Genomic DNA, 19,027 nt, shown 5'->3' on the forward strand with positions numbered 1-19,027 from the left:
TCATGACGTGGGCGAGGTCACCGAATTAAGGTTATGTTCTAAAGTTGCTGTCAAACATAACCTTAGTGTTTAGTCCCACTTTTGAGGGTCTTTCATTTGGATTGGGTCCAAGGTTCCTTCATAATAATTGTAGTCCTTTAAGTCTAGTTTACAATGCAACTTGAATCAAATCGATACAATATGTATAGACAAAGTTGTGGTAAAAATATTGAGCAGTGGTCAAGTTGTCAATAACGGACGGATTTACGAGCGAAACCACGATGGTGGTATCGTCTGATGTTCCGTTCTCAGCTATGAGGGTCCATCAAAACACCGAATAGTTCGGAACTACAGACGAAAGCAGGCAGAGTGGTTCCGTCCGGTGTTACGTCCAATTCAAATCACAAATATTCACAATTTTACATGGGACATATTTATGGGCAGAACCACCATCGTGGTTTTGTCCGAGGCAAAAACGAGTTTTCAACTCTGAAATTCCTCCAAAATGATTCCTAAGGCCATTAATGGCTTCAAGGGCTTGTAGGGATGATTCCTAAAGTTCATTAGGGTCCTAATAACCCTAATGGCACAATGAATCAAGGCATCTATGGTCCATACCCAAATACTTAACCCAAACTTGGGTTTTGGGGGTGAAAATCCTAGGTTTTCATGGCTTGGGTTGTATGGTACATCATTGGGAGGATTAAGGGTGTGCAATGGCACCCAAAGGGACTACGACCATGCCCCAACATAAGAGCATTGAGTTCCAAGTGGAACCTAAGCAATTCCCAACCCCAAAAACTAAAACCCTAAACTACCAAATAGATAAATGGAGAGGCAAAATTGGGAAGATTACTTACCGCCATTGCAGGCAGCAAAACAAGGCTAAGTGAGCCCTCTGTACTCTTTCCTTCTCCTCCTTCCCTTCTTTTCCTTCCTTTTCTTCTTCCCCTTCTACCTTCTCTCCTTCCTTTTCTTCTTTCTTCTTCTTCTTTCCCCTCCTCACGATTTGGCTTTCGGAGAAATGAGGAAGGGATTAAGAGCTCCCTCCTTTTATAATTAAAATGGACCTTAGGGTCCGTTTGCCTAAGTCCTTAAACTCCCAAATCCATTTTAACTCAAGTTGGGCCTTAGGGCCCATTTGGATGGCAGCCCAAAACTCCAACTCATTAAGGCTCTAAAGTGCTATTATGGTCCTAAAGTCTTGTTTGGCTTAGCTTAAAGCCCTAAGGTGTGTTTTAGGATTAGGGCCTGCTTGGTTGGCCATCTTTAGGAATCAAAACTCATTAAAGCCTATATTGAGCAATATGGGTCCACCAACTTAACCCCACAAGGTATGGAAAGATGGGGATGGGGTCCACCATGCCTGAGAATATAGCAACGGTGTCCGAAACACCTACACGTGGGTCCCACCCAAGAAAACACACTAAACAAGCATGGCAGCACGAACGGAACATCGGGCGGACTCACCAGTAGTGGTTCTGTTCGTGGTTCCGTCCCTGTTGTCAAGGCCAAAACTTAAAGAAAGATGACGGGTTTCGACCCGCACTTCAAGGACTTCGAGGAGGGTAAGTATACCTAACATTTAGGGTTCAAAGTTTACACATTGTGTGGTTCAATCACCCATCAAGCTGTGAATTCCAATCTGTGTTTCAAGCTTTTCCTTTGACTATCATAGCTTGAGGTCACAGGTGTCGACCGTTGGCCGCGTCACGACACTCGTCAGTACAAATTCAATTTGCTCCGGGAAGTTAAGGTGTATTTTGGGCACGGGTGTAACATGCCCTCTGTGAAATCAAAATCCCATCCATGTATATGCCCCTATGCATGCTTTCTTTGGCCAGCTCGCTACTGCAGGGGTTACACAACTAGGCAATGATCTCATACCCTTTAATTTTGGGGAAAAGATCCCCATACTGTCCGTGTGCAGATTATTTCCATGGTATCTCACAAAAAGTGAGAGCCCCACACATGTAGTCTTTTATTTTTTTTATTTATTTTAAAAATATGGGATCCACATGGATTGATACTTTCTTCAAACAATTAATCGATGGTAGTGTGCGGGTTCCTTCACACACAGGTGGTGTTGGAAACCCTCCCCTTAAAAATCAAGTCCTTTAACTCCAGCCAGACAAATTTAAGAATTTCCGAGAAAATTGGATTTTCATCCTCTCAAGTGTGATGCCTTGACTAGACACCCATGTGGCGCATCGGATGGTGCACCAGATTTAAGATCGATAATCTTTATCCTCTCAAGGGTGGTACATCGTCCAATGCACCACGTGGGTGCCGTGAACTGGACTTGAGAGGATAAATTTCCAGAATCCGTCCTATCAGGCTATATTGCGTCACGATTTTTTTTTTTTGGTGATTGCAATCTGCATTACGAACTATGGTTATTATTAGACAGTGAGAGTAATCACTGAAGCGAACACACCAAACCATTTGACATTTTAACCGATTTGGTTTTTTGTTACACCCACTGTTAGGTTCCCATGATCAATACTTGTCTTCAGCTCCACTCTTCTCTCTCTCTCTCTCTCTGTAATATTAGAACGATCAGCATTCTATTTCTGGGCTAATATTGGGAGAGAAGTAGCAATACCACATTTTGAAAGATCTGCCTAAATTCTTGGGTAGCTTCAAAGAGTGACAATGAAGATGGGAGCTTCATCTTGGCCTTCTGAAACAGAGGTTAGCTATATTTCATTTTATTCTCCTTGTTTCTCTTTCTCACTGAAATGGGACATTTTGTTTCGTGTTTCTTGTTTTGACTATGATTTCATGCTACCGTTTTGGTGGATTGAGTGGTTCTGGGTGCTGCATTGGCGGGTTTTTGCAATATTTTATTGGGGATAGAGGCTTTAATTTCTTTTTCTTCCTATTCTTCTTCTTAATTTCATTGAATGTGGTAGAGGGAGGGGTTTCTTTGTCTTGTAGTTTGAATGGCTTGTGTTCTCTAAGTCGTAAGTTGGGCAATTATTTTTTTGGGTGATTAAGTTGGGCAATTCTTACTTGGTGGTTTTGTGATGATTACTTCGTTTACATTGATGGGTTTATGTTCTGACTGAAGTTGGGTGAAGTAAGAAAGAAGGTAGCGGAGATGAGTGGAAGAAGTGCTGAAGAGGTCAGGGTTGTTGTTTCTCCATATAGGATTTGTCCTTTGGGAGCCCACATTGATCATCAGGTTGGTCCATTTCTCTTTTGGTCATTCTATTCTCATATGAAATTTGGAAAACCTAGCAAATAATTGTTGTTGTTTTGGTATTAGATTGATGAACCTAGGCATTCTTGATAGTTGGATTTGTTTTCCAATTTTAATTCATTTTTATTTAAGTTGATATTTTATTAAGACATCTTCATCCCACTCCCATCTTTTTTGAGGATAGAAAGCACGTTCTTTGTAGGTTACTTTTTAGAAAACTAATATGAAAAAATGAGTTGAAATCTAACATTCTAACTAATTCTTTTAGTATGAAACCACGAGCCCAGTATCAAGAACATGTCCAACTTTCTCTTGCCCTTTTGATTTAAAAATTAATTATTTCCTCTTTTGTAAGCCCTTTATCTTTCATTGATGTTGCAATTGCCTTAAGGATCTGTTGGTTCTGATATAAAATGTTGGGAAGTACAAAAAAATGTAAAATATCTAAGCAAAAAGTTTGTTTCATAAGAAGTAAAAGAAAGGAGCATAAAATTTTACAGTAGGGTCTTCTTTTTTATGTAAAAAGTCTGCAAAATAATATAGAAGTAAAATATATCCTTTGTTTTAGTTAGGGGTATTTAAGTCGAAACAAACAGGGCCTGAAGGAAAAATTATTAGCAAATTTCCATTGGAGAAAGGAACTCTACATTTTGAATCACACCATGTATGTAGAATGTGGTTTCCACTAATACGCTTATTAGCTGGTTATCTAATTGCTGTTTCTTTTTTCCTTTCATTGATGAGTTTTAGACAGCCTAGTTAGTTGTCAATTTATCTACCTTTTCTGTTTGAATGGTTCAATTGGTCTTTGATAATTATAATTAGTTGGTTTTGGTAGCATGACTAGTTTTATATAACTTATATACATCCAGTTGTTGGAATGTAGGTAGTTGGATAGTTTTTGTTTCTTTCTCTGTTGTCAGATTGTATTTTCTTTTTACATTCTAGTACATGGCTTTACTATTAGCTGTTGGAAATTGTATGGTTTCAGAATACCATTTACTTGTCTTTAATCTTTTCTTCATGCTTTTTTTAAAAATTATTTTACATTGATCATACCAGACCTATTATGTTCTACCAACATTCATAACAGTCTGTATAATTTTGAATGCAAACCGAAAAGGGATTCTAATGCTGATGATAATCTTGGACCTTTTGAATGAGAGTTACCAGCAACAGCTGAGATAATACTAATTGAGTCAATGACTATTAACAACAACAACCATAACCTTATCCCAACTAAATGGGGTCGGCTACATGGATCCGATAGAGGGTATGACAGTAGTAGAAATAAGAGAAGTAAAAAGGAGTAAAAGGAAGTAAAAAAAGAAAATAAGTAAAGGAAGAGGTCAAAACAGTAGTCAAGGCAGCATCCCAGGAACATCCCCCTGCAAGGGGATTGCTACACGGGTCTTTGTCCTCCAAACAACTCTATCTGCGGTCATACTAGGATCGAGCCCTACCACATGCATATCCTTTCTTACCACTTCTCCAATAGTAATTTTAGGCTGCATGTAGCCGGACCCCATTTAGTTGGGATAAGGTTATGGCATGTAGCCGACCCCATCTAATAGTCAATGACTATTAGAGCTTGCAAAATAGGCTATAAAATTATGCTTTAGGCTTGTGTTCCTGGATTGACAACATGAAAAGAAAAACTTATTATTCTTTTTTAAAAATCGGAGCAGAAAGGCATTCCCTATGGATCTGCTGCTGAAGTCATCAGTTACAAAGTTTCCAGTATGATTGCCTTCTTGTACTGTTTGTTTTATCATTTTAGAATATTCAAATAATTTATGACTAACTGGCTTTCAAGCATAAGAGAGTGAATGATATTGTGGTGTGGTGACATTATTGTGTATGTCTTGTACTTCTTGTGCATTCTATGTTGCTTGCTTGTACATAGCTGTCATGGTGGTCTGTATGGTTTCTCTCTATTTCTATTTATACAGCCTTTAAAATTATAAAGTATACTAGAAATGAAAAAAAAAGGGAACCAAAATATGTATCGTCCAACACTTACCTAGAACATTGGGGCTATTTAATTTGGCACTCCAATGGTGCTGTCATGCTTCAGATTCCCCTTCCCCTCAAAAATCCGGTTACTAAGGTTTTTTCATGACATATTTTCAGCTATGTGATGGATTATCGGTTCACATCTGCAAGTGTCTTTTGTCAAAGGGCAACGTCACCATGCTTTTAAAAGCTTTAGAAGAGGCCATGCATCAAAAAAAGGGCAATATTGAGAAGGCCTAAAACTAAAAAAAAGATGATATTGAGATGTTACTGCCAATATTTAATACAGTCATGTTATCATTAATATAGAGAAGAGCTACATCTAATTGATGGTAGGATAGTTGTCATGGTGACTTGGTGACCCAAGGCATTGGAGGAGTGCCTAGCGACAAGGCACCGGCTAGGCATCGCCTAGGCACCCTAGGGGTGCAGCACTGCAGTATATGACTATATGTAACATAACAATGATAATTTTATAGTAACAATGATAATTTTATATAATTATGCTTATATGCAACATTGAAGCCATATCAATGCAATATGATATAATTATACTAGTAGTGATCTAATGTGAAAAAATCAACATGTAATAAACAAAGCATAGGATATAATATAAACATATTCATAATAAAAAACATTAAAAATAAATCAACAGAAACTCATGAAGTATCAACAAGGTATGGTATTGCCTTGGACCCAAGAAAGAGCTTGGATGTCTAGGAGTCGACAACTATGGATGGTAGATTATAGGCTTAACTTTCCTTTCATTCATGGCTTTGATATCTGAAGCACATACATTGGGGTATATATTCTACATTTTCATATTTTTTTTTTTTGCTTTGGATGTTGATACCGATATTGTGGCATATATCTGCTTTCCAAATTTTAGAAACAATAACTGAAAGTTTCTATGATTCGTCATTGAAATGCTATACAGGGTGGAACTGTTTCAGCTATGACCATTAATAAGGGTATTCTACTGGGTTTTATTCCTTCTGGCAACTCTGAGGTAAGAATATTTACCTTCTTCTTTTAACTGTTTTGAATGATTGGTAAAGGTTTTAAATAGAACATTGTGAAGATATCTGTGATTTTCATCACGTGCTTCTGGATCTCTTTAGACCTCAAGGAAGGAGGGTTGCATTCTACATGTATGCCTCCTGTATGTACTTGTTCATTTCTTCTGAAGATTAAATTTTTACCTAGCAGAAAAACAAAACTTCTTGGAGGACGAAATCTCAACTAGTGATGTAATAATCATGATTAAGGGTCTTAGCCATCCCCAAATTTCTAGTTGGTTAAGAATGAAAAGTCAAGGTGATCAAATTGATATGCACAAAATGCATGGCATTGTTAAAAAAATTAAATCTTCTACCCTCCATAAGCCCCAAGTAATTACAAGAGGAATTAATTTCATTGACAACTCCTTGTGAGGTCAAGGTAACGGAGGGGGGGGGGAGAAAATGTGAATGGTTGGTGTCTATCTAACAATGGACCTTGAAAGTTGCAAAAGCTGGCCCTATAGAGATTGTAGGCCCACGAGGTTGTTTAGTGGGAGTGTGGGACGCATAGTTATCATGGTGTCGCCCTGGCGTCCTGGCGCTGGAGAAAACTACATATCGAGCTCCGACATGGTTAATGTATAAATATCGACAGATATGGCCTCCATGGCGTCACCATGGACGCCATACCACGATATATGGGCATATCGGTCGATATTTGTACATTTGAATGTATAAAAGGTAGGCTTAAATTTTTTTTTAAAAACCATTTAATAGCTTAGATGCTTTTTCGTTAATGTGTATTGGAGGTGTAACTTGAATACCCTAATTAAAAACATTAAACATATACCCTAATTTGGAGGAAATAGAAATCGCAAAAGCCAAAAGAAAGTTCGAGAGTCGAGAGGAGAGAGTCGAAACAGAGGAGAGAGTTCGTGAGACAGAGGATCGTGACTCCGGCAAGCGGCAACTTTGGCTTTAGTTCCTGGCTTCCTGCAACTCTCGGCAGAGAGAGTTCTTCAATCCTTCGAAGTTCGAACCCCTCTGGCAACCTCCAGGACTCCAGGCAAGTAATTTTTTAATTTTTTTTTTTAATTTGGTTCTTCTTCCTCCTCCCAGTCCTCCGGCAACTCGATCTTTCAGTTCAGTTCTTCAGTTCTTCTCCTCCCAGCCTCCGGTAATGATTACAGCCAGTACTAGTAGTATCGTATTTTTTTTAATTTTTTCTTCTTGCCTTGCACAGCCACACATACACAGAGACAGGGAGAGAGTCAAGACACAGAGGGGGGGGGGGGTTTATTCCAATTAGTAGTCCTCTCGGTTTTTTTTTTTTTTTCTTTTTTCTTCTTCACAACTGCTTGTACAGTCACAGAGACAGGGAGATAGTCGATAGACAGAGGGGGGGAGGGATTTATTCCAGTTACAGCCATAGTCCTCTCGGTTTTTTTCTTTTTTCTTTTTTCTTTTTTCTTCTTCGCAACTGCTTGTACAGTCACAAAGACAGGGAGATAGTTGAGAGACAGAGGGGGGGGGGAGGGATTTATTCCAGTTACAGCCATAGTCCTCTCAGTTTTATTTTTTCTTCTTCTTGCCTTGCACACAGCCACACATGCACAATTACACACACAGAGACAGGAAGAGAGTCGAGAGAAAATAAAAAATAAAAATAGAGAAAATGACATTATAAATAGAGAATAGTAGAATAGTAGAATAGTAGTATACTTTCATGTTGATTTTTGATGTTATAGGGTATATATTAGAGCATACTAAATGACATTATAAATAGAGAAAATGAAAAATAAAACATGGTCGATATGATCGCCATGGCAACGCCATGGTAGGCGACATGTCGATATATCGATTTGACACCCTCCACCGACTTGGATTGCCGTGACGTCGTGACAACTATGGTGGGATGACAGTAGCACTGTTTTGTGGACCTTTCTGGCAATTTTTTCTTATGGCTTTGCTCTTACGTGTTCAAAAAGTGGTTTAGTATTTCAAATAAGTCCATGCCGACTTCACCCAACTCCAGCCAACTCCCTTGTTTCTAATGTGTATGAAACAAAAAGTCAAGTTGGGCCATTACTATCGACATTGAAATCTACATTATCATAAGAGAGTCTGGCACCCCCTATTATGTAAAGGCAACTCTTGAAGATCTTCGATCTCCCCTCTTTTGACGGGCTTCTAGTTTTTGTCTTTTAGGAGGAGTGGGTCTTTTAGAAACCAAATTGGAGCTTTGAGGATTATTATAGCTTGTTGCACTCTTTGGGAAATTTGGCTTCACAGAAATGACAGAATCTTCAATGACACTGATCCCAATCCTAGGATTAGGGATGTAAACGGATTGGATTTGGCTCGGATGTGATCGGATCCGGATATTCCCTGGCTGAATACGGATACCTTTAAATGGATTCGGATGCAGATCGAATTCGGATTTTTTACCATCTGTTTACATCTTTGCCTTGTGTAAACCGGACCTTCCTCCCTCTAGTGGATACAATTCACTCTCTATCCAATCTCTTAGATCATGATTCTCTTTTCCTCATATTCTAGAACCTGTTGAATCTTCAAAAACCCTCAAGATCATTATTTAATTAATTTTTTATTATTAAGTATTCGGATTTTTATCGAAGTATTCAGATTTTTTTTCCGGGTATCTCTAAACAAATACAGATGTCCCTAAATGGTTACGGATGCGGATCGGATTTGGATTTTCGTTTATCCATTTACATCCCTACCTAGGATGGTCATTCGGAAAATTTGGAAATAGGCTTTAAGCTTATTAGCTAGCTATCCATTTTTGTTTTCCTCTCATTTTTGAAGTATTTTCCTTTATCCGGTCATACTAAAGTTCGTGTAGCTGATGGGTCTCTTTCTCCTATCTCGGGAAAGGGATCTGTACAGTGCACATCCTCTCTTTGCCTGTTCTCTGTCTTGCATGTTCCAAAATTCTCTACTAATTTACTCTCAATTAGTAGTATTACCAGAGATTTAAATTGCAAAATGACTTTTTTCCCTGACCATTGTTTGTTTCAGGACTTGCAGATGGGTCGTTTGGTTGCATGTGGTAAAGTGGTTGGTGGTCTCTATGTACTTGATGGTTCACTGGCAGCCTTGACATCTCAACCTTCGTCTACTGAATCTGATTCTACTATTTTGAAGTTAAATAATTGCCATCGTCGTTTGGGCCATCTCCTGATGAGGGTTTTATCTGATTTTTTTCCTAGCTTAGTTAAAAGATGTAATAAATATAATCTTTCTTGTGATGCTTGCATTTTAGCCAAGCTGACTCGAACAATATATCTCATTTCTGATAATAGGAATTTATCGCCTTTTGGTTTGATACATTCTGATGTTTGGGGCCCTACCCGGTGTGTTTCTACTTCTGGCTTCCAATGGTTTGTCACCTTTATTGACTGTTATAGTCGGACTACTTGGGTCTACTTGATGCATAATAAGAGGGATGTTTTCCCCTGTTTCATAAGATGGTTCAGACCTAGTTCGATGCCAAAATAAAAATTTTTCGGCCTGACAATGGCAAGGAATATATGAATGGTGCCTTTCAGTCACACTTGGATAACTATGGGATTCTACATCAGACTTCTTGTGTGGATACTCTTGCCCAGAATGGCATAGCTGAATGCAAGAACCGGCATTTGCTCGAGGTGGCTTGATCTCTGATGTTTGCTATGGCTGTTCCTCCTCGATTTTGGGGTGATGCAGTTCTTACAGCTACTTACCTTATCAATTGGCTTCCTACCCGAGTCTTAGGTGGTCGCTGGATATACTGTTGGGTTCTTCTACCTTTGTTGTGCCCCCCAAAGTTTTTAGATGTGTAGTATTTGCCAGAAACCACCATGTTCACGGAAAGTTCGACCCTAAAGGGCTTTGGTGCATTTTTCTAGGCTACTCGGCGACTCAGAAGGGATACAAATGCTATCATCCTCCAACCAGAAAATTCTTTGTTACCATGGATGTTGTGTTTCGCGAATCAGAGGCCTACTTTAAATCACTGGTACCTCTGCAGGGGGAGATTCCAAGTGATTCAGAGGTCCCACTGATTGTTCCTTTGGATGTTCATATACCTACTATAGAGGAATCTTCTGTGGAACTGGAAGATGGGGTTACAAGTTAGGAACAAGAAATGGGACAGATTGAGCAACAACCAGTCCAAGGGGAGAAAAGTTTGAAGAGCTATTTTCAGACTGGTTTGAATCATCAGAAACAGTCAAAGCAGTCGTGATCTCAGACTCGTCAGGCATGGTGGCTGGAGAAAAATAGGCAGAAATAAATCCCAAAAAAAAAATCAGAACATGTAGAGGGAAAAAAACGAACCCTTGGTGGGAGTCAACTCACCACCAAGGGATGGAAAAAAAATCGAACAAGGTGGAAGCCCTCCCACGGTGTGTAGAGGTGGCGAAAAAAAGGGAGGGACCTGCGGAGGTGGCGGGAGAAAGGGAGAAGGCCGGCGGAGGCTGGCGGAGGTGGTGGTTGGTCGGCGGTGGTTGCTGGTGGTAGGTGGCGGAAGTGTGGAGGGGCTGGCGGTGGGTGGTTTTAGGGCAGAATGGCAGAAAAGGAAAAGAAGAAGAGAGGAAAAAACGAAAAAAATTTACTTCCCATATCCCCGGAATATTTTTGGCTTTGATATCATGTGGAATTCCGTGAATACTGGCTTGTCCATGAGACAGAGGCCAAGCCTTTATTTATAACTTCAGAATATTACAAATATGGAATGATTTACTCAATCCTTACCTACTACACCTACCACACTGATTTACTCAATCCTTACCTACCACACCTAACACATTTAACATGTGCATAATGAACCTAGACACTATAGGTACAAGGACAATATAACCCCTGAACCTATATTACAACAAAATCAATGCACACTTGATTCCCACAATATAATTGGCCCAAATTAATAATTATTGTAGCAAGTAATGGCCTAAGGTTGATGGTGGCAAAGTGCAGTGGGCCAGTATATCAGTAAACATACTAGCCGTTTTTTGACTGTTGAAGCACTTGTTGTTGACCTTGAGCTTAACGTGGTTGACCCTGACAAGAGCTATTGCTCCAACGACAACTATTTTTTTTCCATCATCTCACGGCTGTCACCTCGAGTAACTCGTGGTTGACCACGGTGGTCACCTAGAGATTTGGAGGTCGACCTCGAACTTTCGAAGCTCAAACCCCTAGCCCTTGGGAGTTGGGACTATTATCCGCGGCCTAGAGGTTGAGCCCTACAGTCGACCAAGCCAATCTGGTTGTCCACCTCCAGGTGCTTCCTTTATGCCTGAATGCCTTGATTTAACTAATTTTTTGGCATTTCTTTTGATGGGTGACTTGGCCATTTTGTCTAATATATTCTCAGGTATTTTAGGCTTAGTGACTTGTCTAGATTATATAATTGACCATTGTATGGCTTAGGGCAAGTTAGGTCAAGTCCCATCTTGGGAGCATAGTACTAAAACTCGTTTTGTTTCGGTGTTTCGATTAGACCGAAATTTCCGAGATACCGAAATTTTGACGAAATTTCGTCGAAATATGGTATTTTTTCTGTGGGTGTAAAATGCCAAAAATGACTGAGATTTCCGAAACGAGATGACCGAAATTACCGAGATTTCCAAAACGAGATGACCCAAATTTCCGAAATTTCACCGAAATTTCCGAAATATTCAAAATATTGCATTTTTCAATTCGATGTTGCATTTCGTTTCGACTCGACCAAGATACTCGAAATTCTCGAAATCTTGACCGAGATGAAACGAGTTTTAGTACTATACTTGGGAGGGCTTCTACCTTTTGTCCTCCTTAGACATTTTCACATACTTGGGGCCTCTACCATGGGAATCTTACATCTATGGATTACAAGAATTATATCATGTATTAAGAACAAATTGTAAGATTTAGAAGCCTAAGGTAGCTACTCTTCAAAGTCTTGATTTTCACTTGATGCTTGATTGAGTGCTTGAACCTCTGGCTTCTATGTCACTTGAGCTTGTTAGATGATCTCCAAATCTTCCAGTTGATGATGTTGGAGATGTGCTGATGGAGCTCTAGCTTAGTGACACAAGTGGCTTGCTTTGCTTGTAGATGCTTAATGCCTTGATACTTGGAAGGATCAACTGGAGTGATGCTTACTCATAAACTTGATCTGGCAAATTGAACACAGTTAAGTTTATGTTTTTTCATCGATCAATACACATGTATAGTAGTCACCACAGCATAATTTAATATGCCATGTGCAATATTCCAACACTTTTTGGCAATGTTCTCTTATGGCTTTGTTTGTACATCCACGCTTTTCCATATGGGAAGACCGATTTGTAATTTTTAGAATTGTATAAAATAACAATAAACATATAATTATATTCTTCTTTACACTGAAAGTTATTGTGCTATCAGATCTAATAATCTATAACTTTATCTATTCTTTTAAATAATTTTGTTTTCTCCCTTCTGTCTGATAATGAAGAGAAATTCTGAATGCAGGTTTGGCTTGAGTCGGGTCAATTCCATGGAGTAGTGAGATTTAGGTATGAGAATTCCTCTAGTATTCTTATTTATTGTAATTATCCGATCACTCAAGGTTTAATTAATTGGATCGGAATTGGCTTCGAATGGGCCGATTCAAATCAGAATCGACCAATCCAGATTCTGAGATCTTTTTTGGAATCGGGCGAAATGCACACAGATCTTGAATCGGCCATTTCCGATCCGATTAATCTTGATTATGAGAACCTTTTTTGGAATAGCCATGAATATGAGATCTATTTTTTGGCTATTTTCTCTTCTTTTAGTCCTAAAAAATGTAGAAAATCAATGGAACTGATCTATTGTAGCTAAATCTACAAGATTTTTTAATAAAAAATTCCACACAATCAAAGACCTTTAGAAATCTATGTGTTGGATTATATGGGCCAGAATACCGTGGGGGTATTCTGGACTTTTTCCCCTTTTATTATGTCTCTCTTGTATGTGGTTTTGTCCCACGTTGCTCATGTAACCATGTTCTCTGTTTTATTATGATTATAAATAGATGTGCTTGGGATGATAATTAATCATCCAAGCCTTACCCTAATTCTGAATCTCTCAACATGGTATCAGAGCAGATTTCGAATTAGAGACCACGTCTCTTCTAATTTCAGCTTTTTCTCTTCTCTCTCTTCGTCCTTGTTCTCCATTCTCACATAGGGCAGCACTGATGAGGTGATCATTAGATCCAGTTACTGCCCCCATCACCTCATTACTGTGATACACAATTCTGCTCGATAGGAACCAGCCACACCTGCCTACGATATTTGGATCTTCAATTTTTTTTGGATTGCTTCTATTACACTTATGAATCAATGCCTCCCTTTGAAGGCCACGAACTGCAGTAGGATTGCCTCTTTTTGGTCCAGTTCTTATCTCACAGTTTTTGAAGACCTCCTTGAGATCGATTCCAGCATCACAGGGTTCTTTTCAAAACCCTGACACCTATCGATCTTGGGGTTGCTGTTGTCTATTGCTTTTGATTTTTTGCAAGGTGCTTCTCCAATCATAAAGGCTACCTCGACTTCAGTTCCAGCCACTTCCCTGCAGTTTTTTGGCTCATTATCCTCTACATCGATTTCAACAAATCAGGTTTTTTTTCAAAACCCTGACAATATTGATCTAGGGGTTCTACTTGGCTGCTGTTTCTGATTTTTGGAGACATATATACTCCCATTGAAAGGGGGTTCTCCTCCAATTTTCAGCCCTTAACTTGAAGGAATTTACTGGGTTTCTCTGCTGCCAGTATGGATGATTTTGCCAAGTCTACAGCTACTTCTGATCAGCCACTTCATGATGGCTTAAGCAAGATAGACTACCACAATTTTCCACCCAATCCTATTAAACTAGATGGCTCAAATTACCTTCTATGGTCCAGATCTACCTCCTTTGCCATTGCTGGCCGTTGTCTCACAAGCCATATTAATGGCATCAGTGTTATGCCAGATGAACAAGGACCTGCTCAGGAAAGGTGGCTTGCCAATAATGGTGTTCTCATGTCCTACCTGATTAGCTCTATGACTTCTGATTTGCAGCATAACTTTCTTCTCCTTGACATAGCCTCACAGATTTGGGCTGCTTGCAAGGAAACCTATGGGCAGCTTGGCAATGATAACCAAGTATATGAACTCCGGAAGAAGGTTCTTCACACCGCTCAGGGAGAACTTTCAATTTCCAAATACTATGCTACTCTACGTAGTTTGTGGCAACAATTCACCACTTCTCTGACTTTCACCCTACTACAGTTATTGACATTGCTTCCTGTAAGAAGCATGTGGACAAGATCAGGGTATGTGACTTTTTGGCTGGCTTAAATGTGGACTATGATCAGATTCGTGTTCAAGTGTTGGGCCATACGCCTTTTCCCACACTTGAACAATCTTATGCCTTGGTATCTTCTGAGAAAAACCGTAGGGCTGCCATGTTACACCTATTACTGACAGATCAGCCCTCAAGGCTACTGCCTCGGCCACTCCTGCACTTGTTGGCACTGCTTCTCTTGGTGATTCTACTACAGGGACTGTTGTTTGTGAGCACTGCCACAAACCCTACCACACCAAAGAGAAGTGCTGGAAACTTCATTGGAAATTGGCTGACTTTAAAGCTAAAAGGGCTGCCAAGACAAAGATAAAGACAAAGACCAAGGCCCATCAAACTGAGACTGTTACTACAGCCCCTGCTACTGACACTGGTCTATCCCAGGATGATCTGCAGGCACTCCTACGTATGCTACGGTCTTCCGTTGCTGCTGCCTCTACTACATCAGCTACTGCCAACTCTTCTGCTCTTTCAGGTTCACACTTTGCCCAGTTAGGTATTCCATTTGGAGGTCATTGTGCTTCTGTAGCTTCCCATCCTTGGCACAAGAAATTTGTGAACTTCTATGGCTTAGAAGATTGTTACAGGATATTGGTGTTGCTGTCCATCTTCCCATGATGCTTTATTGTGACAATAAAGCCGCCATTAGCATTGCTCATAACCTTGTCCAGCATGATCGTACTGAGCACGTAGAGGTTGACCGACATTTCATCTAGGAGAAGCTTGAAGACGGACTCATTTGTGTTCTCTTTGTGAAGTCTGCTGATCAACTGGCTGATGTGTTCACTAAGGGACTAAGTGGCAAAATGTTTCTTCCTATCTTAGTCAAGTTGGGCATGCGTGATAGATATGCTCCAACTTGAGGGGGAGTATTGGATTATATGGGCCAGAATACCATGGGGGTATTCTGGACTTTTTTCCCTTTTATTATGTCTTTTATTATGTCTCTCTTGTATGTGGTTTAGTCCCACATTGCTTATGTAACTATGTTCTCTGTTTTATTATGATTATAAATAGATGTGCTTGGGATGATAATTAATCATCCAAGCCTTATCCTAATTCTGAATCTCTCAATACTATGCTTCTTTCCAATTCCATTTTCTAGGGTTTCAGTTGATTCCAACTGATTTTGTCTAATTCCCAAAGGATTATTATCTGATCAGCATTAGAATCGATGGAGGCCAATTCTGTATCCAATTCCGAGTTTCTTAGCCTTGTGTTTCCTATCATTTTGTCCTTCTTTTGGCCATTATCATAGTTTTTTATTGGCGGGTCTCACTCACTTGCTGGAAAGAAGGAAGACAAACAGAGTGAAATCAGCTTTCCATGCTTTCTTACTCGCTAGAGTGCGGGCTATGCTATGCTCATTTCGTTCCTGCGCTCGGTATTACGGAATGTCCCTAGCGATTCACTGAAAGATTTATGCTACAATACAAACTCTAGCGTCAGTCCTACTATAAGTCTGGGAAACCATAATAGGTGCTGAATTTATTCATATAGTGTTGGTAGAACCGTGGGTTAGAAAGAGAGAATGAGAGAATGGAATAATAATGTTATATTTCATTGATAAGTAAGCCCCTCTATTTATAATAGAGGGGAAAGTTACGAAGGATTGAACTAGGCGATGTGGGACTAAACCCATATAGTCAACTGTAGACATAATTACCCCTAACTAGCTGACTCTATAAGAGCAACCACTTAAACCTAATAACATAGGAATAAAACTACCCCAAAAGGACTAGAATATCCCCACGGTATTCTAGATTACATATTCCAACACTCCCCCTCAAGCTGGATTATACAAATAAGAGAAGAAGGAAAATCCAGCTTGAACTAAATAAAAAAAGAACTCCATAATAATGCTAACACTCCCCCTCAAGTTGGCGCATACAAGGTACTAATGCCCAACTTGAACAAAATGGGAAGAAACTAAGTTGCAGTAGAATCTAGCTTGACATATGAATGCAGCTCCCAAATCAATCTTCAAGAATTTGAAATAATTGATCTCCAAAACCTGGTAATGGAAAAGGAAGAAATGGCAAACTAGAGAATACCATTATCATCCAAAGTGGCTATGGGTATATGCCAAAGGTATGTTTTGGGAGGTGGTGAAGTGAAAAGAGCAGTGGGATAAGGAATTACGGAGTAAAACAATTCAACATATAAATTTTCAACCATCTTCAAACGATCAAACAAACACTTTTGATGGATACTCCTGTAGGGGAGAAACTCCTAACTCCAATATTCAAATCTGATAAGTATACAGATCTGATTTGAAGTAAGGAAAAGCTCTAATCTTCAAGGCTTGATCAATCTTCAAACATGGAAGAACAAGTGTGCAAAACTCCAATTTATAAACTCCCACATGCGAAATAGGACTGACGAAGATATCTGGACAGCAATTGATGTAAGAAGCTTCAATAAAAAAACTTGGATCAGATCTGAATTAGTGAACAATGCTAGGATCAAGCTCCAAAGTAAGTCGGATATGAACTAGAAAAGGTTCACATAACTGAATAGGTTCGTAGTTGCAACCAATAACCATGGAACACACTGTTGTAATCCCAAATAAGCTGATCTCCTGGGTAGTAGATTTGAGTCTTCAATAATGAAAGAAATTCGATCTTCAATAGTAGGATACTCAGTCTCAATAATAGGGCAGCAATAGTCCTCATAAAGGTAGCAGTAACATGTCAACCAGTCATGCTTACAGAAGGCAATCAATAGAACCAGCAAGGTATGTAGTAAAGCTCAATAGAACCAACAAATGTAAGATAAATAACTCGACAGATCCATAGGTATTTGAAGCAGCCAGCCACATAGGAACTAGAAAAAAATAGGTTGATAGTTGATGAAATCGAGCTATAAGAGTGAACCTGAATTTTTTCAAAATCAATCCATGAATGATGCTAAAACTTGGGTTGAGAACTCCTTTGGAATGTATAAGACTCCCCTACAAAAATTAGCTTGATAGGACAGCCCCAACCCTAAAATCGATTTTTGTCAGGGTTTTGGAAAACCCTGAAATTGAGATCTATTAGGGGAAGGGGACTTAAAAAATCTGTTGATGCTTGTCAAAGTGTGATGATTTCTTGGCATAGATGCTGTCCACAACTGCTGGAATGGATCTCCAATACGAACACCTAATCTCTTGTAGGATTTGAGACTTGATCTTCAAGTGGGAGAAACACCAAAAAGTGCAAAAAAAATAGGGCAGCAACTATCTTAGGTAAAATACTTCTTTAAGCCATGAATAATTGAAGTAGATTGCCTCTCTTGATGGTAGAAACACCTCCAAAAACTCCAGAAACAGCAGGTAACCCTAACCGAAAATATCGATTAATGTTAGGGTTTTGGAAAACCCTGAAAAATAGAGATCGATTGGGGAGGGGTCTTCTAGAAAACATGGATAGGTGCAAGATTGAGGTTGAGTGGTCCTAGTAATGGAAGTAATCAGCCCTCCAAAAATCAGCAAAAGCTAAAACCTGTAACCCTAATTTCGATTGGAGTCGGGATATTGTCAAGGTTTTTAGCAGGTAACCAAATTAGCAGGTTAAGAAATTTTTTTCTGTAGAAACAAATCCAGCCATCAGAAAGGGTCCAAACTTAGGTCGAGTAAGGTTTGTAGTAGTAGGGAATCACCCCCAAAAAATCAGCTGCATCTGAAAAGGGAAACCCTAAAATAGATTGGAGTCAGGGTTTTGAAAAGCCCTGACAGGTTGAGATCGATTAGGGTAGGGGCTGGAAAGGTTAATGAATGATGGAGAAATAGAAAAAAAGGGAAGGAGGTCATTTAAATAGGGTAGGAAGGTGCTGGAAAAGAGAGCAAAGGGAGCTCCAATGGTGGAAGGTCAGCCTTCAATAGTGATAGGAAGTTGATCTCCAAAATTCTGGAAAGCTCCAATTCGCAAAGATGGTTCCAGCAGAATTTTAATTGAAAAAAGAGATTGAATGGAGGAGGGTAGCAACTAAATCATTGGTTAAGGTTTTTACCTCATTAGTGCTGCCCCCTCACAAGGATGAGAAGAAGAAAACCAGAAGAAGGAGAAGCCGAGAAAGAGGGAAGAAGCGAGAAGTTGATTGAAGAGAAGAAGGTGGGTTTTTCCTTCTTTCTAACCTAGATCAGACCTGCTCTGATACCATGTTGGCAGAACCGTGGGTTAGAAAGAGAGAATGGAATAATAATAAATAGAGGGGAAAGTTACAAAGGATTGAACTAGGCGATGTGGGACTAAACCCACATAGCCAACTATAGACATAATTACCCCTAATTAGCTGACTCTATAAGAGCAGCCACTTAACCTAATAACATACGAATAAAACTACCCCAAAAGGACCAGAATACCCCCACAGAATTCTGGATTATATATTCCAACATATAGAAAGAAGAATCCCTCTTCCTTTCCCTCCTTTGTTCTGCATCTCTCGATGATGGTTGCAGGTTTGTCAATTCTTTCTCTACTGG

At 39.5% G+C, this 19,027-nt stretch overlaps 1 protein-coding gene across 1 annotated transcript in view; it reads left to right on the forward strand.

Moving 5' to 3' along the window:
• Nucleotides 1–2,543: 2,543 nt before the first annotated feature.
• The window catches only part of LOC122662944 (galacturonokinase), a 127,131-nt gene continuing 110,647 nt past the window's right edge, over nt 2,544–19,027 (forward strand). The window contains exons 1-4 of the mRNA XM_043858649.1: nt 2,544–2,673; nt 3,053–3,166; nt 6,138–6,209; nt 12,703–12,746. Of these exons, the coding sequence (XP_043714584.1) occupies nt 2,635–2,673; nt 3,053–3,166; nt 6,138–6,209; nt 12,703–12,746 (269 nt within the window). The 5' untranslated portion in view covers nt 2,544–2,634. The remainder of the gene's footprint in view (nt 2,674–3,052; nt 3,167–6,137; nt 6,210–12,702; nt 12,747–19,027) is intronic.

This window comes from Telopea speciosissima, chromosome 5, assembly GCF_018873765.1.
Source record: "Telopea speciosissima isolate NSW1024214 ecotype Mountain lineage chromosome 5, Tspe_v1, whole genome shotgun sequence".
NCBI lineage: Eukaryota > Viridiplantae > Streptophyta > Magnoliopsida > Proteales > Proteaceae > Telopea > Telopea speciosissima.